The sequence below is a fragment of the Bombus impatiens genome, unplaced genomic scaffold, assembly GCF_000188095.3.
Source record: "Bombus impatiens unplaced genomic scaffold, BIMP_2.2 scf_0396, whole genome shotgun sequence".
In the NCBI taxonomy this organism is placed as follows: Eukaryota; Metazoa; Arthropoda; class Insecta; order Hymenoptera; family Apidae; genus Bombus; species Bombus impatiens.
Genome location: NT_176815.1, coordinates 1,267,298 through 1,293,233, shown reverse-complemented (window position 1 = coordinate 1,293,233; position 25,936 = coordinate 1,267,298). Strand labels below are relative to the sequence as shown.

At 38.3% G+C, this 25,936-nt stretch overlaps 1 protein-coding gene across 5 annotated transcripts in view; it reads right to left on the bottom strand.

Moving 5' to 3' along the window:
• Nucleotides 1-25,936, bottom strand: part of LOC100742633 (telomerase-binding protein EST1A) — a 144,688-nt gene that overhangs the window by 49,165 nt on the left and 69,587 nt on the right. For all 5 annotated transcript variants that reach the window (XM_012386563.3, XM_024368173.2, XM_012386562.3 and 2 more), the window contains 2 exons: nucleotides 4,165-4,346; nucleotides 1,928-2,001 (listed from right to left, as the gene is read on the bottom strand). In XM_012386563.3, coding sequence (XP_012241986.1) covers nucleotides 1,928-2,001; nucleotides 4,165-4,346 — 256 coding nt within the window. The remainder of the gene's footprint in view (nucleotides 1-1,927; nucleotides 2,002-4,164; nucleotides 4,347-25,936) is intronic.

Sequence of the window (25,936 nt, the reverse complement as noted above, 5' to 3'; positions counted from 1 at the left end):
TTTATTTCGATGAGTCACTCCCACGCTCGACGTTTCGAGAACGGAACAGGTTCACTAGCTAAGATACTTTAACGGACGTTTGCTACTCTACCCAGCTGCACATTTCTCTTTTCCAGTCGAAGGACGATGTTGAAGAGAGATTTGTCGGATAGGAGTCGAATTCGACATTTTATCATAAGTGAAGATTACATTTTTTTATTCTAATGTGATTTAGCTTAGTTAAAAACGGAAATAACTTATACGGTTTGAAGATATATAATACGTCTTTTAGAAATTCATGAATTTCCATGAAAACGATAATTATACACCTGATATCTATTAATATGATAATCATTAAGACAGTTTTGCTAATATTTGATTGATTAGGTTTAAAAATTGCTCACGTGCAACAAATAAAAAGTGTGGTATATCATATTTTACACTTGTGGATTTGCTTTACGTTCAAAGACCGCAAGAAGAAACACGATAGGTCTATTTGTGTTGGTTTTCTGATCATGATGATATTTATAATTATCTCATTCGTACAAATGATGATGCTTCGTCACAAAACAGTAACGAAATCATCATTAATTATTTTGAACCACCGACACGCACGAACGATCAAGCATCCCAGAAGACGAGACCCCCACGAAGATAAGTTCATTCGAACAATTAAGCGGTTTTCATCGAAATTTCTCGTGCTGTCACTCGCGATAAATCACGAGCACAGACCATGATAGCGTTCGTCGTCGCGCATGATGTCTCTAGCATCCTGAACTTCCTTGGTCTGAGAAATTGATGCACCACGAAGAGAATTAATAGTCCAACACAACAGCCATAATTCACAACACCTGAAGTGTCAACATGAATTCATAGTCGAGCGCGCTATAAGCTACGAATATCTTTCTGTCTCTCTATTTCTCTCTTTTTCAGGCGCTAGAATTTCGAGAGATTAATCGGTTTGACAAATGCAGCGTATAAAGACGACGTTGCGTGCGTGTTCCTCATCGAATTAAGGGCGACTTGGTCTTCACTATGCGAGAGAAGGTTGTTGAAGCTTCGCGTTATCCCAGATCAAGAATCGATGGAATTTTAGTTAAATATCACGGAAAGAAGCATGATAAGTCATACTTTGCGAATTTTATAAGGGAAAAATTTTAAAATATAATTTTATATCAGCGATACCATATTTTTATTTGGTTCTCGGATTAGATACTTGCTCCTTTTACGCTCTTAAAAAGCGTAACTATAAAAAAGATACAACAAAGATTTAAAAAAAGAAATAAATAAATAAATTGAATCTCTTGCAATGAATAATTTGTGGCCGTGGCGTAATCTGCTGGCGAGCGTATGCATCGCGCGCTTACCGACTGGACTCTCTTTCTCTCTTCCATTCGAAGAGAGCGAGGATTCGGACCACAAAACCGCAAAACCACAGGATCAGCGAGTTCAAGATATATCACATGTTCCTTCTACAACCGGCTGATCCTAATACGTACAGCCAAGCCTAGAGAAATTTCTATCCCTTGATGGCATTTAATGGTAGCGTGCCAGCTGCATGATGATAACGAGAAAGTTTCGAATAGCCGTACATGCGAGAATTATTCGCGTTTAAACGACGAAAACCGACTAAAACGCCAGAACTTCCCCTATTATGTGTAACTTCGGTCGTAAATGTTGGGAGTTGTGGATTTTCGAGGTTCGGTCGAATTTATGTTTGCAGCAAATGTTTTGGAACTTCTATCTACACTCTTAGATTGGCTCCAAGTTTTACCAATACATATAACCGTGACAATCGCGTCTGTTATATCGTTAATGGAACTTCGATATATTTTATAGAACCCATACAATATACGCGTAAAAGTTTGCTAGAATAAGCGTTCAAATACTTTCGCGAGTCATCATATAGAAAAAGAAGGAAATGTAAAAAGATTGTTAAATGACTTACCCGACTCTATAGTCCGTGCAAGATGGTGGTGGATTCCAAACGGTGCTGTGACAAAGCATCCAGTCGCACCAGATCTAGAACAAAAAGATTCAACGTGAAAGGAAACTATGTTGGAATGTTGGAAACTGTTTCTATTTATAGAATATCTAGGAGACATTTTACTTCATCCATCCTCCGGAAAGTGAATCGTATAACAGCAGTCGTGTATCACGTCTACTTTATCGCTAATATTAATGGTCTTACGCGAGACGAGAGCGAAACTGTTGTTATTATTCCTGTGTTACGATAGCGATCGAAATTCTTTCCAGGAAGATCCACTCTCAATTATGCGATGACTTTAGTAACGGAAGTTCTTCGTACGCGATGTACTTGGATTAGCAGTCGAATGCACTGTAATAAATCTAATAGACTTGTGAAACATTGTGCACCGTAATAAGTCTACAAGAACCTTTTTTTCTATTAGAAACCTTTCTCTGTGAAAAATTACAAATCCATCGTTATACACGCATCTGAAGGAGATCTCTTTTATTGGAAATTTGTTCCTTTTATAGAAATTTCAGATCGATTATTTTTACCACTCTGCTAATTCTATCGATATTTCACTTTACAGCTAAAGCGCAGACAGAATAATCAACTCTTTATACGATATTTATACCAGAAAACTCTAACAAACGAAAAACACTGTAACTGAACCCATTTCAGAGACATAGCTCATCACAAAATCCTTAACAACGACGGTATCGCGAAACGGTGCACATCCTCGAAGGCTATACCAGCTCGAGAACCAGGAAGAAACGGGTGATGTCGCGGTTCCAATGGTTTGTCATACGGTTGACCTTTATCGATGGAGCGTGCGTGCATAGCTTACGTGCGATAGGTGCATTAATCGCGAACGCCAGGTTGCATAATAAGTCGAGACACGAACGAACCAGGTCCTGGGCCTGACAACGGCCACCGGCGCGACGGACGAATCTTGCGTGGGTGCGAACCAACCGTTGCTTCATAAATCTTCGACCGCTTATGCGCGCGCGCGTGCGCATACACGTTCACGGCTCGGGATTATAACGATGACAAGAATGTCGACAAGCTACGATCGGATCGAGTTCAACGAAAAATTGATATACGTTCATACGGAAGCTTGTGAATCACGTGATTGGCTTAAAGCGTGTCGATTAAAAATGATAATAAATTATGTCGAACGTGGTTGCATTGTCAAGAATGATTTGTATAGTAGATTAGTAAATAGATTAGCGATAGTGGAAAACGGACAGAAATCCGACGTTGTTAGTGGATGGGTGAAGAAATAGTATAATACGAACAGCCGTGCTATTCAATATCCTAAAATTAGCCCTGAGTCACGTACCATTTGAGTGTTGGCACCCAAATGACCAAAGCGCTCAAATCCTATCTCACGAAAAAAGCGCTTGTTCTTGACCGTTGTATAAACTTAGCTTAACGGGATCTTTTGAAGTTCACAAGTTGTGACATTCGACTCATAGATCAATGAAAATGAGATACAATCAAAATAGAAGAATAAGAAGAGGAAAAACATTGTTTTTTTTTTTGTTTTTTTTGGAAAATAATAAAGTGAATTTAAAAATAACTTTCTATCTTTTACTCGTATTCTTAGTTTACAATAAAAACTAATAGGTGACGCACGGATTTACACGATTGTTAGTCCTAAACCTCGTTTAACACACTTCATCCTGTATATATTATCAATTTACGCATCGATTTTCTCGACACTCATTATACCGTTTATCCAACTAAAATGATTAATCAAAATTCAATTTACAACATCGCTGTTGATTGACCGCTAAGTCATTCCACGTTATTTTTAGACCTCGCTGATACGACAATCCAAGTTGACTCATAACGACGATTGTTCATCATCCTCGACGGAGGCTGACTTTCTCGAGTCAAGATTCTTCTGATCGATCGATCGATGATCGATGCACGGGATAACGCGCGAAGGAATCTTCGGCCGCATACATTACACGCCATATTTGCGCGAAACGCGGTAAAAGATCAAAATAACTATCTGAATCTCTCGTATAAATACACGTGGTTTTATGTTTCTATTTCTTTTTATTCTTGCCATTTTTCTCGAGATTAGACACGTTGATTAAAATCTGTGCAATTAGAATGACGCGTGGTTTTCCCGGTACGGTGAAAGTTTCTCGGAAAAAGAGATCTTGATAGAGGCCCATTAGATATGCCAGAGATAACGGAAATACCTTGATAGCTGGTAAAAGGACTTGCATGTCCTCGCTAACAACCATCCTCGACTCTTCGCCGCTGTCCAACTGAGACTTGAGCAAGGACACGCCACGTTCTAAAATCAGATTGAACATCTGCAAGGATACAACCAGTGCCCTTTCTTGGACCTCGGACCGGTACCCTTGCTCCATTTGGGAATCTGAAACAACAAACGGAAAGATAGGACCGTTAGCAACACGGACACCAACTAATCGCTTTTAAAAGGTTTCTTGCTAATGGCAATAGTTCAACTGTCGAGAAAAATTTATAGCTGCAAATATGTTTGATCATACACATCGCTAGTCTTGGAAATATCTAATTTTTCCATTACACGAATTTTATAATTTTTCGACTATTACTAGGGAACGCTAGGGGACAGTTACGTCGCTAATTTAGAAATTGATTTTAGTTTTCACACTTCTCGTCGCTAAAGACGATTTTTCTTTTTTTCTTTTTTTTTTTTGGTTAATAATAGATTATAGCAAGTTGTTGGTCAATCAAGGATTTTATACACGGACCTTTACTGTAAAGATAATGTCCATAAACCGCATGTGGTTCAAGAGTCAACTAATTTATTATTCGTAATTTAATAGATACAAAAATAAAATTTGAAAATTCGAGGTTAAATTGTACTGTAGTTAACCTTTTATAACCTCGTGTGACTCGAACGTAATGATCTATGTATCCGCATTTTTTTCAATATTATTTTGCACGCTTATTACCGTACCACCTTATTTTATCATTGTATCATTACTTTGCCAGGAAGCAATTTATACTAGTTATTAGTTCCTATCTCTCACATCAGAATGAAAAACTGTAATCAATCCTTTTTTCTTGCGAGTCAAGAAAAATTTGATTATAGATGGTTAAAGCGGCTGACCAGTGAAGCTATGAACCCGAAGATCGCGGGTTTGAATTCCCATCGCTAGAACCTTCCGCTTTTCGTACACTTTTTCACTGTAATATTGTTATTTTTATGTTTTATGACATAATCAGCTAAAAATCTACTTTATGATACTAACCTGATCTGCAATAAATGCTATAAAACTATCATTTCCCAATGTAATGTTACAAATTAAAAAAGAAAAAAGAACATCGCAGATTTTGCATTAACAATTTCACCAAACTACTTCAATACTCTCAGAATATCTTTCGTTCTTTTATCGATGATGATGTTTACAATCGTGATAATAATTTAAAAATACAAAATCGAAAGTAGAGGAAATTTTAACATACAACGATAAATCTATCTCTCAAATTACCCTATCAAATATTGTTTCTTCTTGGATCAAATTAATACAATTAGTACAATTCAACGTAAATTGCAAATAGAAAAGCCTTGATTAATTGAATAATAATCGCTCGTTAATGCCATTGAACATTTCACGTACAAATAGTAAATCTAGCATCAAGCATCCTCTCCTGAGAGATATAACGCTACCGATGTTACAAAACCAAACTGTACTACAAAATCCATCAGTGATTTCAGCAAACCATTCGAATATTCCCAGAACACGTTCTTCACTCTGAATAAAGACGTACAAAGGAATATACGTACTCAGCGTCCTGTGGCGAGGGAGAAACGTAGTACAGCAATAGAGTAAATTGAATTTGCTAAGGGCAACCGGGCGAATGTGTTCGGTGTCCCTTCTCTTGTAACGCGGTCCGTGGCGAGCTATAAGTACGCGAAACGTACTCTCCCAACGATACCCATGGCGTCTGGCAGTTTAATTTATCGCGTACGAGGATAATAATTAGTGTTTAGCTTCGAGGTTCACTCGAACCACGCGACCCGTGTGGTCTTCTTCCAGAGTTGGGAGTGTAAAGGGTAATTAGTTAGGAAGATTTATAGAAAGGCCTCGACTAATTACCAATACGATCATTAGCGAAAATTACGCGTATCGTTCTGTCGACTTCCTCTTCGATTTCCATCCCCTCCTTCTTCAACCCTAGGTCGTTCTTACTATTCCACGAACGTACGAATACGTTACGCGTACCTGCCACGAGCAGGATAGCTAGTGATGCGATCAAATTCAATGAAAAGTTCGAAACATTTATAACGACTGTTTTTAACAATTTTTAGTTATTCGCCAAGCTGTCCCAATACTCATAGAAATCTTTTATGAAAAAATACTGAAATTTCGGTTGCACCGTAAAGAGACACGACTGTCCTCATTGGACAAAAATGAAATCAATTTGAAAATATATATACATAGAAGTTACAACATATTTACTGCAAACATGATGTATAGACACAGCGTGTTCAGCTACGGGTGTCAGAAAATTTATAGTTTCTTCTGGTTCTGTTATTTTTTTATTTTATGTGTATGTATGTGAATATTGTAATATGCAGTGATCAGTAATTTGTGTGGAAAATGTGTGTGGTTCATATAAGACAGCGTTCGGTCACACTTAGCAGCACCTCCAAAATACTTAATGCGTATGTAATTTTTCTGTGGACACCCGCAGACGGGACGATTTCGGTGTGTGTATGAAGTTTGTATAAACATTGTTTATGTGCGCTATTATTTATTAATTATTTATGAGGACGAAGGATTAGAGGAAACATTAATCCTCTCTACTCGAAAATTTTGAGTCGGTTTTTGATATGCTGTTATGGATTTTAATCTTTTTAATGTGCGATTTTTCTTACGAGGTAAGCTGTTGTCCATGTATCATTCGATTGGAGGATCACTGTGTACCCCGTTGCTTAGGCTGACCTACTTTCGTTCGTGTAAGGAGGTTTGCTCGCGTGCAGGGATATTTTGGCCGATTTTTAATTGCCAATAACTAAAAGACAAAGCCGAAAACGCAATTTTTTATTCCTGATTTTCGTCTTATTTCGGCTTCAAGAATCACCCCTTAAACTTCCTGACATCCATATCCGAACATCCTATATACATGAATATTCCATATCACACAGAATATTTAAATCTCAATTTTGTAAAGCTCGTTCTACGTATGGAAAATAAAAAAAGACGTAGCTCACTATATATAAGGATAACAGTATAACTTATCAATCGTTATCGTTCAACGAAGACCGAGGCCGTCGTCCCTCTACGAGCTGGCAATTAATTACTCGACTGGCTTCTCTGTTTCGCGAGTACCAAGCGTTTAACTGGAAATTAACCCCGAGTAAAGGAGGCGAAAACGGTCGGACGTGGGGTGAGCGAGGTAGTGTGTATGATTGACGGGGTGTTATTAGTTGTTAGTCACTAGATATTGCGAGAACCGAAGGCCTCCGGTTTCGTGAAATAATTTTTATTGTCGTTTAGAAACCGTTTTTCATTTTTCTAATTCCAATTCCACGTTTAATTTACTAACGAATATTTATATTAATAATCTAATCAAATTCATAAATTTTCTTTAAAAAAAAAAAAAAACTTCCATCGACTTCTTCCTTCTCTCACCTTACATTTTCTTTACTAAAACTTTCATTCCACAAACTTTACTGAGAACCAGGAAGTCCAAACACAAACGATGTAGAGATCAACTCACAAGCAATTAACCGTCGACGAGAGATTTGATTGCCACTCAACAACTTCCCCGACTCTCAAACCTCGACCTACGCTCCGAACTACTAAACTCGCAAAGTATCAAAGCCGAAAGTTGCAACAGTTTGCGGAGGACGACTCTGGTAATTCGATTGATGCGCGGAACAAGAGCGCAACGAGGAAACACGTCATCTTTTTCTCCTAACGAACTTTGAGCGCATCGTCTCTGGCGAAAAGCGGCGTGCAAACGCGTGTGCCGTCTAACGAAGTCGGCGAGGTACCGAGGTCAACCTTTCTGTTTCCAGGACCGATATTAACGCGATTACCACGCGAAAACGAACGGAGAATCGAGTTAGCCCAGCTGCGCGGATAATTCCATTAGCATCGATTCTAGCGGCCGACTGATTCGCCGTATTTGCAACGCGGGGCCGTCGTTCCAGCAATAATGAATTTTCACGAGACGTTTAATTCGCCGACGCGACGTCGAGAATGAAATCTCTTCGTTGTCAAATTAATGCTGCCTACCAATGCTGCAATGGTGGATGAAGTGAATGTCGTGGAAGAAAGAGAATACTATATCGTTCATCCGATGGAATAATAATATAATTAAAAACAATGCAAATTTTGTGTTGAATGCGTCGCTAGTCTTAGAAGTAGCTAATTTTTCTGTTACAAAAATGTAATAATTTCTGAATGTAGAAATACGATTTCATTTAATCGAATGCTAATTAAAATGTGCTATAATAAAATGATTTATGAGTATATATTATAAGTATAAACTGTACCTTGGCCGGTTCGGATAAATACGTACCAGTACATAGAACTGTACTATACTTGTATATATATATGTCGGGTTTACATTAGAATTAGGGTTAGAGGCGTGAAACGAATCTTCGTTTGGATTACACGTGTCGTTATGCAATAGAGAAGACATCGACTAGTGCAAATATAATTATCATAGAATTGAACAAGTAACCGTGGTAATTAGATACTCGAGAAACTAATGACAATGATCTTAGGTTCAATAACGAATCCGCGGTCGACGGGATGATAGATGAACGTGCTCACAATAGCGAATCCGCGGTCGACGGGATGATAGATGAACGTGCTCACAAAATCTAAGTCGGACGCGTAATATTCACTGGTCGTAAGGGGGTTACTCTTTTCGTCGATGAGACGTGAGAGAGAATGAGTTTCCCGTCCCGATGATGCCATAGAGGAAAACTATATGGGGTGTGTCTAAGGATACGAGATCATCGGATTCGTCGAGAAAAGCCTTCGTTCAGAAAGTAAGGGAAATTGGCGTTGTTGCTAATTGGTCAATCTCCATATCGGTGGTTAGAAGAAGATGCTAGCCGCCCTCGAGGGAAAGTTGCTAGTGGGAGGCGCTGCTCGATGAAAAATAGGTCTCCCCTATTTTCCCGTAGTTGGGACAAAGACTGTTTGTCTGTTTGAAGGACTTTAGTTGACTAAATCTTAAGATTTATCGTGCTAGCCGAACATGTACTGCGGAGACGCATCGACGTCTGGCAATCATCTTACTCGAAGGATAGGGTCTGCATGTGGCGAGCTACGGGACAGAGACCGCTGGAATGTTTACTGTCGAGTGTTACAACTATTTCCTTTTTAAGGAGAGCTATAGAATTACTCCATGCCTTTGTTAGACAAAGCGTTCATCCCGTGACCGCGGCTACGTTCGGCAACAGACTGTCGCCTCGAGCCAAAGCTCACTATCACTAATCTCGAACAATTACAATCGGATTGAATGACTACAATTGTTTAATTACAGCTATCGTAGACTCTAGATTACAATGTTGCGGGATTATCCAAAATTCCAGAGGCTCCGGTGTTCTTTATATATATATATATATATATATATATATATATATATATATTGATATAGTAACTTTTGTACTAATTATTCGCCATACTAATAACAAGATGATCACCTATTCTAAGATTCATGTTACATCTATTCATTGCTCTTGTATAATATAATTCCATTTTCTAAAATCTACTTAAAATTTCGTTTATCTGCCATCCCATTAAATAAACTATTACTAATATGGTAAGGAATATTAATATACTTGGTGTTTCGACCACTCGCGGAGAGACGCGATCGCGAGAAGCACGCCAACAGGAGTTGTAAATTCCCGTTACGATTAGATAATCGACTCCACGAAATGATCGATCCCCTATTTCGATTAGGATAATAGAGGTGGTTAATTGAATATGACACTGATGTAACAAGGTGTGAATGACAGTTTGTTCCAACACTTTGTGAAGAAGATAGTTACTCTGGTGCGTATGTATAAGGTAAGTAATTGACCGATCTTCGGGTGTAAACCCGGTCGAAGGATGTTGTATGTTTGAAGGTTGAAGAATCAGTGATATTCGGTGACGATGCTGTCGCGGAGGAAAGCTAAGGATGGGTGTGTCTAGCGCACGGGACTCTCGGATTGGTTGTTAATTGGTTAAATGAAGGTTGGTGGACTAGGAAGGGTCTTAGCTGCCCTCGATAGAAAGTTGCTGTTAGCAAGCATCGTACGTGGAAAAACCCAATTTTCCCTTATCCAGCCGTGGTAAACAATAGTCCTTAGAAAGCGTTTTAGAAAAAGATATTTGTTCGGTCTGAAGAGCCTGAGCAAGCAAATTATTGGGATTTATGACGGGTACGTAAGGTTATTGAGGGCACGCTGTAAGGATGAGCGGACATCTGAGATCTGTCTGACCCGCGGTGTATGGCCAGGTTCAAATAGAGTGTTGCACAACGCAACACTTGGTCTAATCCGATTTAAATTCTTTGACAGACATTGCACGAAACTCTCTAAAACAATTTCATGTATCATTTTATAACCCTATATATTTAACACTAGAACTACACGAAGCTATTTCTACAAAAACCAGTCAATTTGACTGGTGTGGTAGTTCTAGTGTTAATCTTTGGAAGAAAAAAGGACAAGCCACCATTAGTAATATCACAAGGTTAAAGAAAACAACGAGGGGTTTATCGAGGACAGAAAGGGTCATGGGACAAGCCGTGACAACGCGGGAAAACGGGTGTCCGTGCGTGGAAATCCAATGAAGGCTGTGACGAAATTCTTGGTGTAGGCACTCGCGTTACACGTAGGTGCGAACAAGGCTTTACGTCGTGGCCAACGGCTAATTTGCTGGATTTATGATTTAACACTCGTCCCAAGGGAAAAGATCGCAAATGCATGCGTATGCGCGCCATTTTCTCGTGCGGAAATAATCTTGGCTACTGCTTGCATGAACGAATGATTACGATGATAATTATCGTTACTAAGAGGAATGACTGTCGACTCGCTTTATTTATTTTACGAAATTATTTTACGATTTTATAAAACGCATGAATATCGATTCGAACGGCAGTGGTGAATAAAATTTCAGACTTAGAAGCTTTAACGATACATCAAACATTTACATCTTAAACATTACATTTTTAAGATTGACTTTATATGAAGTTCACATTTTTCCAATATTTTCAGGTTGGGGCTTTGAGACTCAACTTAGAGTTTCATTTTTTGGAAAACCTTGAAGTTCAAGTAAAAAGATTAATAATAATTCCTGTGACACATTTTACTTTTTCCTTGAAAAGACAACTATAGATCTTAACTCGTGGTTAAAATTGTTTCTTTGTAATTAAATTATCTACCTTTAGATTGCAATCTGTACGGTTTGTACATGATTTTTTATATTCATTGTCTTATAACATAAAATTACTTTAATTCCTGTTTTAACTACCGCATAGAAAGCATAACTCTGCGATTACCCACCATTTCTCAAGTATTTCCAATAATTTGTCGAAGAAATATATTAAAAAAAGTTGGTTAGTTTTCGGTTCCCTGTACATTCGAACATTAAAAATTTCCCCAAAAATATCTTTCTGGGTCATCAAAATCATAATAAGTAGGTCGTTAAATTCGTTTCGACGTCAACTACAACATCTGTATATGTGCGCAACTCAAGCTGACCTTTATTGAAAAAAACTTTTTGGAAATTCTTAATATCCAAATATATAGCGGACCGAAAACAGACTGATCTTTTTACAAAACATTTTTTGACAAATTATTGGAAATGCCTGAAAAATAGTAGTTAATCTTAGAGGATGTACCCTGTATATAGATCTCTATTTAATCATATAGAATACAATTTTATAAGCTCGTTAAAAAAATACAAAGCTGATCGGTCCAATCGATGTATAATTTCAAGGAAAACTTTTCATCGTTCCTGCAGAGCGCCAATGCTTCGTCGCGTATTTTCGCTCGTGCCGCTATTATTTTCTGCACGACGTGTTTCATAGCAAAAGAATAGCGGGGAATACCATCAGGCCAAAAAGAGAATAAAACAGAAAATAAAAGAAAAAGAATAAGAAAAGACGACGAGAATACGAAGGGGAGGACAGCATCAGTCGTGGATCCAGATACTTATCGCGTCCGTCCTGGAACCGTGACGCCAACGGATATTCAATGTTACAACTGCAGATTGATCAGCTGGAACATCGAGACGAAACGGCGTGTTTCACTCATGGCGGATCTCCTAGAGAGATGACTGCGATGATGGGTGTTCAACCCGTTGCTTGGGAATATATAATTGGACGTCGCAGAATTTTATAAGGGTGGCGGTCATCAGTGAATGATACCTCTCATAAATATGCATAAATTTCACTCGCTGCAATTATGTTAGGTGCTATGAGATATTAGAAATACGCGAGAGCAGAGCTTATTGATTTCTTTGATGTTTCGAATGATTTTTGTACCTAAGGGTTTGGTGGTATCTGCATGAGGCTTTGAAGTTTATTGTTTCTGATTCTACAGAGTGTTTTATGGAAGGATAGTGGAAACGTTTGATAGTAAAAATAAACGTTTCTTTACAACTTCTAATATAAGCAAACATTTCCTCGCAACTTCCAATTCAAGCAAATACCCTCGAAAATATTTCTTCGCAACAATCTAATCCCTGAAATCTTTCGGTGGCCAAACATATTCGCTCAACGCGGCCATAAAGATGTTAGAAACAGGAAGAACAACCAAAGCATGATCAACAGGGGAAATTTTTCAGCAAGCAGAATTAAAACAAGGCTCGCACGCGAACGTCGTCATCGTCGACAACTAATCCTTATTACCATATCGAAACAGCTCAACATCCGCATATGTATTCCCTATTATCGTGAAAATTGATGATTTCAGTGTCTCTATGGACTGGCAAGCTATATGGTATAACGAGAGGCATCAATTGAGTGAAACGGGAGGAGTGACGGTGGCACGCAAAGAAGCTGATCGCCTAAAGGCGCCTGGCGCCAAGACAGCTCGCCTCCAGACGCTCCGGACGCCATGCCTCCGGCGCCGTATGAACCGACCACTCACAACTATGCCGACACTTTAGTCGATTTGCACTAACAGCAGATGAATTTTACAAAAGTGTAGGAATTAGAGGCAAATGAATGATTAGGAACGTCATTTGCTATCCTTTTACGAAGGCAGACTATCAATTAACCCATTAAGATTAAAGCAGCGAACGTAATATTAGCGGAGAATGTAAATAAAGTGAGTTACGTGCTCTTTTTTTTCTTTTTCTTCTTCTTCCTTCTTTTTTTTTCTTTTTCTGGGATATAGGAAGTATGTCGGAATAATAGATGCTTTATAGATGATCATTGGGCAGGTAAAATACAAACAACAAATTTTTACTCAAGCTAAAAATATGATGTTATTATGATAAATATCTCAATTTTTTTCAAACTTTATAAAATTAACGAATCTTCATAGTAGAAGAAAAAAAGGTATAAACGCTTAGAACTTAGATACTCGTAGACATCATTCAAATTTTATAATGTAAATTGACTTTTAAAAAAACTCATAAATGGAATGTGCTAATGTTATTGGACAGCGGGATCCTTAACCCGCGCTCCACGAACTTCGAAGGGCAACGAAGTCCTCGCACACGCAAGTTATTATTGCATCATTCAAACAAAAAATACTTAGAACGTATATTTATTCATTTACAACGAATCGCATCTCTCCGCAAAGGTTCTTGGCGAGCAGTTGATAAATGTTTTAAATATACATATTTGCACATTAAGGACTTCAATTTTGAGTTGAATTTTGAACGACAAAAGATTATTTAAAAGGGATCCGTGGTAAACAAAAGGTTCAGAACCGCTATTGCACGATAAAAGTAAAAGAAGAAGCTGCGATGAAAGAGATATGAAACAAATGGAATTTCTACCAATAATCACAATGTTCAGAAACAGAAATCAATAACCTTAAATTATTACGTAAATTAAACGCGATATTAGCCCTCGATCTTGTACGCGAAAATATGAACTTCCATAGATATCCACAGTTCGATCACCACAAATGCTTTAGGTATCTCAAACATTTTAAATCAAAGTAAATCGCTACGAAGATCAAGGAAGTATCCAGATATTTTTGGCCGGTAATGTATCATACGGCTCTGTACACATCGGTCGAAGTGGATAATGCGAGGCGTCCTTGGCGTGGTCTTTTTCGCCATGGATAGAGGCGAACGCGATCACGGTCCCCAGAAAGAAGGAGGGCAACGCGTGCACGCGGGCCACGAGGAAAAGAAACGACGAGGAAGAGGCAAACCGTGGTCGTTATGCCCGCTGATCGTATACGCGAGTTAAGTTATCGTAAACTGGTTTGCTTGGGGTTGGGGGAATGGCGCGCGGATTGCGAGGACGATTTAATAAAATGGCGCCAGCCTAGCTGGATATCCGATTACGATATACACAGCGCCGGCATCGGGCTGCTGATAAATTCCGCGAGAAACGGTGGGTCGCGTGTCGATAACCCTGGACACGGCGAGTTAACATGCCCTTCCACGCTACCGCTAATCGTACGAAACCGCTTTCAAAAGTTATCAATAGCACCCCTTCTCTTACGAATCACGAAGCTCGTTGTTCGCCGGTGATGATGTCCTTCGATCGTACTGAGTGATTTTTGGAAATGTTAAGCAGCTACGCAAGCTCACATATGTGTTCGAACTGATTCTTTTCGTGAATATTCTTACATTTAGATACTCTTTATGAATATATCAGTGTATTACACGAAGCACTTTGACATTTCATTAACACCGTTATGAGAGTCGACTGTCATAATTAGGTATATTAGCTCTGATCTCGATAGAAACGAAAAATTCTTGCTTCTATTGGGCATCGATGTGATTAAAACGCGTAGACAGAACTGAGGCCCAAAAATAAAATCTGAATTCAATCCGAAATTTGAAACAATTAAAACCAGTCTGTACCCTCGTTCGCTGTCTTGTATATATAAATATATGTATATAATAGAATATAATGGCACCTATATCTCGGTAAGCGAATAAAATAAAATTTGGAACATACTAAATTATCGCGGGTATCTGTGACGATAAGGCTTAATGGTTAAACATCGAAGCAACAAAATAAACCTTCTTCAACTTGAACATGCTCAAACAGGTGACGTTATCATTTGCCTATAGTCGCCATTTAAAACAAGTTGGTAATCCCTAACTTTCGATCAACAGCGTATATCTCGTCTAGACATGCCAAACTGTAGAGGAATAAGAAGAAGAAGCCTCAAAAGAAGAATAAGACGATCCAGAAACAACAACATCACCGACAAGAAAGAACATGGGGTAGGAAAAAGAAGGAAGGCTAGAAAGAGAGGTTTATTCGTCTGCAAATTAGTCACGAAGTCGGCGGATCGGAGTGGCAGTGGTAAAGCGAGGAATAGTGGTGGCGCTGCCACGAACGGTGGTGGCCGCGATGCTGGTGATGGTGAACAGCTCCTGCTGCCAGGCCGAGAGCTCAACGTACGACCTTGGCGAGGCCTTGCGAGGTCGCTGACATGATTCCGTCCTGTCCACGAGCTCGAAAGATCGCTTGGGATTAGGAGAGAAGCATGGAGAAAGGTACAAGATAGAACGAGAGAGAAGGAAAACGGCTGAAGAAACTACTACCTCTTATCATCCTCCACGTTCTATCTATGTACACGGCATAGACCTAAATTCATGGTACAATTGAAGTTAGGAAAATTCTACGACTCGAAACAAGGCGAGAATCAAGAAGAACAACATTCACTTAGAGACGTCATTTTTTAAAAAATCAACTTTGAACATTTGCGACGTGTATTTCACTCGTCTCTGGCTGGATTAACAGAAAATCATGTCACGCGCGAAAATACGTAAGTCGTAAATGTAAAAAGATTAAGAATTATTTCTCAAAATCTACGAAGAACTTTTACTGTCAAGAGAAGAAGGAAGAGTCACTCGAAGCGTTAATTAATTCGAATTAGTCGATATTTGTTGAACGTATTATCAATAATTCTTGAACGAAATATTTCACAGAAAGTAACAATTGATTCAAAATAATATCAAGTATCCTTGTAACCATTCATAAAAACAAAACATTTTTCGTTTGTTAAGACTTCTCACGGTATTGTACGTATACAACTTCGTTCATAAATGTTAGAACGCCTGTCGATCCTATACAAGTTTCCCATACGATGATGTTTCTCTCTTCCAGCGCAATCACCAAGCTAGGGCTATTTTTCAGCAAAGAGGATACGTAATTTATGTGAATCTAGAGACGTCATGGATCCGAGCGTGCGTGCTCGTTCTTCTCTAACGAGTTCCTTGAAATCCTGTTTACGTGGACGAGCTTCTCGTGTTAAGCAGAGTTCAGAACGTGGATCCTCTACTCGCGAGGACCAAGATTTTTATCGGGTTTTTCTTAAGTGGACCGTAGCATGGACGAAATGTATCAAACGGACAAAGCTGTTTCTCCTTTGGCGCCATTCTGTTCTGTTTTGTGCGGCTGTCATAGGATAACTGGCGAGGAGAGGTTAGAGATTAGGCCAAGGAAGATGAAAGGGACAGTCTGCCGCGTAACGAAGGAAAAGGAGGGAGTGTATTGCGAAAAAAACGACATTGAGAGCATCCTAAAAGGTAAAGCAAAGAGAAGAAAGACAGAGATCGCTTAATTCTTTTACGAATATGAATACCTACATACATTGAAAAACCACATTGATCAACTCAAAGTTGAGTGATGATGTTACAAACATTATTTTTTGTCATTTTTATCTCAGAATTTATTATTATTTATACCTTCTTCTTTATGAGATAACTCCAAGTTTTAATGAACTTAGACAAAAACAGCACTTTGATGACCAAACACTAATTTGCCTGCCTTAAATATACAAATCCACTTAAGTGAGACGAATAGCGTTACAAAATCACAAACTCAATTATCTTCAACCAGGGTCCGAAACTTACAAAGGTAACCTCGAGATGAACGTCATTCTAAAGTAGAAGAAGAAGCATCGTTTCGCAACGATCGCGACGATAAAAAAGCCAGCAGAAGAGGCAGAGTCGTCTCGTGTGGCGAACAATCTCATTTTGACTTTAATTATATACTTGGGACACGTTTAACGTCGGCCAAAGGAAAAAGGGGTAGAAAAAGGGAAAAGGAAACGATTTTGCATCGACGTCAAACCACGCGAGCACGTCCTCCTCTTCGAGAGTCGTGTCGTCCCTTTCCCTTCACTCGTATCTCGTAATTTTCCTCTTTTAATACGCGCGGATACGCAGCGGGGGCAGGAAGACTCGAGCTTCCTATAATCATGCTTGGAAATGATACTTCGATACATGGTAATGATCGTGCATATTACGTGAAACTAACGAGCTGCTCTATCGACTAACGTCGATGCTTCCGACAATATCGACAACGGTGGAGACGATGCGCGACTCGAGCACTTGCATCATCTACCTATTTTGTGTTAAATAAATCTCGCGAGCTTCCGAGTAATTTTGAAGCGATTCAATGGCGTGAGAGCGTTTTGTCAGCTACAACGATATGCTGATTTATCTCACATTTTTATTGAATATTTTATTTTAATATTTATACCGGGTATCTTGGAATTCGATTATTTAACGATCGAATATTTTGCATTTAGATATTTTAATAATCGAATATTTCGTAATTAGATATCTGAGTAAGTTTTGCATAAATAAGGCTATGTTATGATCGGCAAATGAGACAATGAAATTTACGATTCGAAATTCCTCGGACATATATTTCCAAACAATGCAAAAAATTCATAATATTACAGTATTCGAGAATTCTAAAATATAGCCAACAAGAGGATCAACTATTGAGAAGAGAACATTGAATTCGATTCTCTTCATTCCTTTCGTCCTTACCGACACTATTCTAAGAAACGACCGAATTATTGCCGACTTAAAGCGTCCAACAGCCAATTGCTCTGCCTTTGCGTCTGTGAGAAACGAACGCTAGTAACTGAAGAAAGCGTGCGTGGCGATGCGTTTTTAATGGGATTCCTCAGCCGCTTTAAAGGGTCGTGTACCACCATTTTTGCATCGTCGACGGAATTTGCTTTTTCTTGTTAGTCTCTGTAGTAGACACTTTTTTATCGCGCATAGCGTGAAAATTATGGTAAAAACATGGAAATTGTGTTATACTCTAGTGCTAATAAAACACTCGTACTGGATAGGTTCTTGAGGTGTTGAACTGGAATCTTTCATGTATGTCGACGTGTGTTTTATGAATATGGTAATTTGATGCACGATTTTCAGATATATACGTAAGTATGTGTAACGAGTCACGGAAATATTTGAACACTTACAACAGAAACCTTTTACACGCATATATAAATTGTGCGTGTTATATAAAATATTTTGAAATTTCATTAGCGCTGTAATGAGATGATTATTACGATCTTACTGGTAAAATTTGGAGCTAATCTGAGAATGTATGTAAAGAGTACAAAACATTCACCGCTAACATAAAATTGTTAAAAAATTAATACACAGCACGAATAGCTGTCTTAGGCATACAAATGTTAAAGATGATCCCACTGAATATTTAGCCTTATTAATCTAAAGAATAACTATGTGAATATTGTTGTAATTTTGTACATACATACTTGTAATTTCTATACATACTTATACACAAAAACATAGCTTGTAATTTCTATATATGTATACATATATGTATCTTCAGATTTGCTTCGAACATCACTAATATAATCATGAAAAAAACGAATTTCGCTGAAAAGAAACATGTTTTACCGTATAGATACACGTATTCACCATTCTACACGTCGATCAAAAACCATCAAACAACGGCGGTACAAAGATCTATCGATCACAAGAAATCAATGACGCTCTTTCTAGAATCAGCGTTCACCAACAGGTGACTGATCGAGGGACATTCCTATCCGGACGCGCAGAATTTTCAACAAGAACTTCGTGTTCGTCGAACACGTACATTATTCATTTTAGACGGTGACGAATATCAATAGAAAGAAGAGGACTAAGCCGTGTAGCCGTAATGAGGCTAATAGATCATCACAACGAACAAGTAACATGTCCCAAAAATGACCTCACCTCATTTTATTCGCCACTGCGATGGCCAAAATCTGAATCTACCTAACTTGAAGTTTTCAGAATTTACAGTTTCATTGCACGCATTCCCTAATTAATACGTTCCCTGTCACATATTGAAATCTTTGTACAGAGACTGAATATTTTCTTCATTAAATCTAGTATAAAAGATTTCTTAACGCGGTTCTTGCTTCTCTTCTTATGCTAATACGCTCTATGAGTTACAGAGCCAAATATACCCTATGTCCTACGAGGATACTATATTCGGTCTGTTTTAGACAATAGTTCTCGCTAAGAATAAAAGGGAATAGCGTTAGAAGAAAACTAGCCTTGACTAACTAGTACTTTTGATCTATACTTCAACGTGATGAAATGTCACCATGTCATATTCAACACGAATAATATCGATGTCCCTTATTATTCATTCGTAGCAATGATAAAAAATACATCTTATCATATTATACGTATTATACTTACTGATATTATTAATATTAATATGCATGCAAGTAATATTATTATACCATATATTTATTAATTTTAGTAATTATCGCAGTAATTCATATAGGTGTAAACAAAACATCAAAATTTCATTTAATAAACGCTTATTAGTGAAAAAGTAAGTATGACAAAGGACGCATCCACTGAGACTCTAGACTCTAGTATAATCTCTTATTCAGCGAAGGATCTTCATCGGTTTCCGCGTTTTAAAAACGTGAAATAAACTATGCCCATGCTCTGAAGCAACCGTAAAATCTACTCGAATACTGTGATCGTTTTCTTGAAGAATAAAGAGCAACTCTGGACAAATAAAGGAGCTACAAATACCTCGCATCTTTGGAATACCTCAGAGTATTTGGAATACCTTGTGGGGCGAACAGCAATAAACGACACGCGCCTGTTCCGATGGTTAGCCGCTCCGTTTGCATTTCACAAGATGGACAAAGGAGAGAGAAGTGGTGACGAACGTGTTAGCACGAGTAGTATATTCTGGTGAGAGCACCGTTCGATTTACTAGAATAAAATTCTAACCAAATATTTAAGTGGATTTTTGCGTGAATTTTTACTATTTCAGAAGATAGACAAAGGAAAAGATAGAAACGTAGTGATGGATATTTGAGCACAAATAATATATTATATCGCGTGCTAGGTTTAATTTAATACAATGTAGCCCATGGTTCATGGCATTTAAGATGCCAAAGATGAAACTACCAGTAGCTCAGCAGACCGTTTAAAATACAAAATCGTTTCACCAGTATCCTGCAATTATTTTGAACGGTGTAATCATAACGATTTGAATTACCATTACCAGTGAGGTTTAACTTCATGGTAGGTTAAATTAAATTGCAGTGATGTTTATGCCATGGTAACGATCCACCAATTACTTCGACCGGCGTAAAGCTTATGCTTTTGATTAACATTCATGCGATATTAATGCTGACGGATATATAATAATTAACTTCACATGATTGTATCTTCAATTAAATTCTGATTATGCTTCAAGCGAGTCAAAATCCAGGTTTACGCGATAAAAGTCACTATCTATTTCGAATTGCGCATAGTCAAGTAACTTTAGAAATTTTCATCAAACAATATAAACTCCTTTAACTTGTTAGGAATTTCAATTTTAACTTATTAACAACGTATCGCTTTCTTACAACAAAGCTTAAACTCAAGGCAAAAGCTTCTTGATTCCTGGGAAGTAAAAGTCACGTTAGTCTGGCCAGCACAAGAATGGTCAAGCGGAAAATGAACAGCTGGGAGGCACAAAGGAATTCGATGAACGTCGCACGAGTAATAAGCCCGTTCTTCGGTCTCGCGCTAGCAATAATCGGCGTTGCTGAATGAATGGAGCTATTACGTTTATCTATCTGCGACAAGATGCGTTGCTCGTACGGGTGGCCGATTACTTACACCGACTATGTGCATTCCTATTGCGCTATGTACACGAGCCTAAGACAATCGATCGATGAGCTTCGACGAAGGTCGCGAAAGAACTTCCCTCATTGTTCTGTACCATCAGTGAAGAACACTGTCGTCTTTAGTTAAAATGTCCTATCTACCATTTCTATCACATATGTAGCATTTCTTCGTTCAAATGAAAATATTCAGTCATTACTTTATAACATTCTATATAATTATTATAGATAAGCATATAAACAGATAATGTAGAATTAACGTAGCAATTTAATGGATCAAATTCCTACTTTAAATACCATTTCTTTAATTGTATCTATAAAAATTCGTTATTGGATTAGCAATTTAGTTATAATTAAATATAAAACTAATGGAACGAAACATGCAAAAATTGAAATACTTTGTTAAATTCAAATTCCCAAAATCTTCACTTGTACTATTATGATCTTCAACTCTCAACCTAAACGATTCCAAATCCTTGAACAGTAATATATATCACAACTTGTAGCAGCTGTATTATCGTTCCTGTCGTTCTATCGACGAAAATAACACGAGAAATCTCACGAAAGGACAAGAAAAGAACGCAACCAACCTTCGTTTTCTACGTCTTTTTATCCGCATTGCGGCTCTCGTGAAACATCTCACTCCATCCTAGGCTTTTCTGCACGAGCGAAAACTATGATGACTCTACGTGACCAATCGAAACTATCTCACGCGCGTGGTTTGATTCATTTTTCGTGCTCCTATACGCTCAAGGGACAGATATTATGTGCAAAAAAAAAAAAAGAAAGAAAGAGGGAAGGAAGGAACGGCTCAGCCAGCCATGCCATGTCTCGAGTTTGGACTCATAATGGTTTCGTGAAACAACCCGCAGCATCATCTGCAGCGGATAGCTAGAGAAACAGGGAGAAACAGAGTATATATAGAAGAGAGACGAAACGATATTTCACTAATTGCACACAAACCACAAATCGAAACGCATCACCGCAGTTGGATAACAATGGTGACAATATAGAGACACTGTTTCAAACGAGACTCCTCGAGAATCGACCGCATCACGTTGGATGATCGTGGTCATCTTTGTGGAAAATTACCCTGTGGTTAATATTATCTTTTGTACTCGAGCGATTTTTTCTCACGCGACATTTGCTTCCATCATTTCTTGCGGCCAACTAAGTGGTTGGTGTGCAGTGCGAACAAGATTTATAGTTGATAGTTGTTGGGTTGCAAGTCGATGTATCGGTTTTTTTCTAGTTTGAAATAGACGTAAAAAAAAAAGAAAGATCGAATGGGCATTCTAATTAACGTCTTCGAATGTTACATGCGTCCACTGCGTATATGATATTACAAAAAATATTGGCACGCAACCACACACTTCTTGTCCAATGAAGCCTTCTTTTTATCAGATTCTACTCTTCATTTTCATAGTATCAAATTCTTAAGGATTTCACCAAATACTATTATTAATCCTCTGAAATTGATTTTTCGTTTAATTAATTATTCATATAACGATATTTCATGGTGAATGCCAAGGCCTAACCATAACCCTTAACAAAGTAGCTTATATTCTTTAGTGTTCTCCCGTTGGCATTATCGCTTGCGATCACGTTGTTCCGATTACCTTATCTATATTAACAGTGGATCGTTAGCGAGAGCCTCGTTAGGATTAATGAAAGCGGCGTCTACAATTTCACGTGCGCCAATTCCACTTGACGAAAAATCCGCGCGATTCATCAATGTCAGATGCGATACAATTAATCTTTTCCATCAAAACGTACGTCGAGACGCGATTCTCCTTCCAATAAGCTCGTCGCTATTGGTCGTGATTAAAATCACCTTTCTTTTTTCTTTCTTTCATGCACCCTTCTCCTCGTTCGATATATGTATAATCGAATTACCGGCTGTATTATTACCTTATGACGACTGAATAATATATTGTCAATTTGTAACAGATAATTTTAGTCCATTCTTAAAAATATTCATGTTAATACATAATACTCCGTGATAAAGATTCCATAAATTTTCGTCTGAAACCCAGAAAACCTACATCCTACAACTACAGACATATAAAGTTACAACACAAAAGCTCTAAATATTTTTTTTATGTTTTTTCAACATATTTCTTTAAAAATACACGAAGCGAACTACAATTGAAATTAATAATTTATACGACGAAAATGTAATTAACGTATTGAAAATGTTATTAGATTAAAAGATGAATGTAATTTAAAGTTTTCAGTGCACAACAAATACCGAAAAATTATTAATTATAAAAAATATCCCAAAACTTTGCGTTACAATGTATCTATCATGTAGAAAATATTCAGCAAAATGCACATAAATATAAAATCACCGAATCTCATACCCTTTACACGGCATTCAAAGAAGAACAGGATCGAAAAATCCATCGGTGAATGAGCTTAAGCTCCGAATCCCATGGCCAGGGGCTACAAGGTAGGCTGCATCGCATGAATATGCATGAGTCGATGTCCTGTTCATAACATCACTCTGCCATACATCAATTTACAGAGACCACCAATTTACTTCAGCCACGTACCACGACGGTATGCGCTACGTTACGTATCGACCAGTCCCTGTTATCCTTCCTCTGTCTCTTTTCTCGTGCTTGCACGCGTATTTACATAACGTAAATTTCAGGCACGTGGATATATTTTCGACGTACCATCGCCCACTTTTGCGCGCAATATACTTTATGGCCGTATTTTTGTCGGCCATTGGTAAAGAAACGCAAGCACGAGCAACCTTCCGAAGCAAAATCGTTTCTGGTGGATCAAACCTTGACTAACGATTGGCAGAGACCGATGGGCGGAGGATGAGTTTATTACGCTATTAAACACGAATTGTAATCCTACGACGAATATTATTAGTTCTTTTATTTTCAGTCCCAATTGAGGAGCTTTTCGATAAAAGAATCTAATGGATTATATTAAATATACAGGTGTCTATATAGTACATTTTCTAGTCAAATAATTATCATGAAATTTATTAATTTACGATAGAAAAACTCACGCTTAGTAGAACATGTTCGTGGCAAATCCATCGGGAAACCAGCATGTTTCGCGCCATTGATAAATCAAATCATGCTACGTATAAGATTTACTGTCACGTACTAAATTTACAATTTGAAACGCGAACAACCAACGTTGCCAATGCCGTCGCCAACAGAAAATTCCTAACACGACGTTTCGAAGTATTCTCGTCTAACTTCTTAGAAGGAACGAGTGTCAAAATAAACGCGGTAGGGAACATTTGCATCGAGGATGACCACGAGATTATTACACATGCAGATTACCTGTCCGTTCATCGACCATAGTATAGCTTCTCCTTTTTCCTTTTGCTCGATTCTCTGGATTAAATATTACTAACGCATGCTGATCAACATTACACATTTTTCTCGTATGTCATAATAAAAAGGGGCGACCCTTTCGCTCGATCAATTTTTTGCTCCTAATATTTACTATGTCATTATTTCGACAAAATTAAAAAAAGAAACGATGTCCCTCCGATACTTCGAAAACGCATCAGTAGATACGTTCAATTCAATTTTTCTCTTATCTCACACGACCAACAACACCGTCTATTCCGATATCTTTCATCGCCTGCACAATAGAAACAATTACCACGACTCATCGTCGAAGAATCGCGAGAAACAAACACGAAGAAACGCCGGTAGCAAGAGTAGAGGAATCAAAAGGAAAAGAAAGATAGTAGAAGGCACGGAAACAGCGTGGTTTGCCACGCGGATGGAATGCGTCATTAATGCGTCGACCGTGGCACCACGGCGGATCAAGTCCTTATGGCAGGCATTCATAGTTATTATCCACGTGTTCGCGGCAAGTTATATTTTAACGGTCGTAAATGGTCCGACGCGCAAGTCTTCGTAGAGGCTATTTGCCTGCCGGCTATAACTGCTATAAGCGCTCATGCAAATACAAAGGTAAACGCGTGTTTCGACGAGCTCCCGCGGTTTCGCGCGCATCTTGTCACGAGGAAATGTCACTGGATGCGATGCTGTGAGGTAAAGAATGGAATGAGAAGATACGACGAGGGTGGCAAAATAAGTGTGAAAGGACTATAAATAGAGGAAATAACAATAAATTTGTTGGAAATAACTTATTAATCTTTCTGATGATTATCGTTTATAATTCATTAGAATAGCAAAATTTCACCATAAACCATTTATTGTCTATCGTCTATTCACATGTCTTACTACAAGATAAAATATGTAAAACTTCTTTCTTTATCTGTTTCGTGCCCACGCCGCATACACCAATTTCGTTAGAACGTGTAATAGAAAATTCTACAGAGAACGACTGTTCGACTCCTCGACTGTTATCGAGACGTTTCCATAGATTTACTACGACTGGTCATAGTAAAAGTAGAAACGAGCTTGCAGACGAGCCAGCGAATCGTCACCGCGTTTTCACTCGATCCTTGTTCGAAGATCGTTTAATTCTAACTGATAGAGCGATAGAAAGAGAGAAACCCGTGTGAAGTAGACGAGAAGCAGGAAAGAAGAATTTACGTTTCGAGTTCTGGGTACTCAAACACGATTATTTTTAACAGAATGAATTACGACTTATTTCGAGACGTGGCGGTTCGTTTATTCTTTCAAGCAATGAGAAGCGGCGGAGAGATAGAACAGGATGAAAGTAGATATTACCAGTCACGACCAGACTTCCGTTCTGACGTCGATGGCTGGCGGATTCTCTTACTCTTTTTCCAGCCTATTCCTCGTCTGTGTCGCTGTTACAGCCCTATTTCGACACAAATATATGTGACGTTTTAGTTACAAAGCACCGCGGTTTCGCCACCATTCAACGTACCGGCTTATTCCGATTTCGGATTCTTAGAAACGTCCAATGAGGTTTGAAGTGCAGTTTTGAATGGCTGT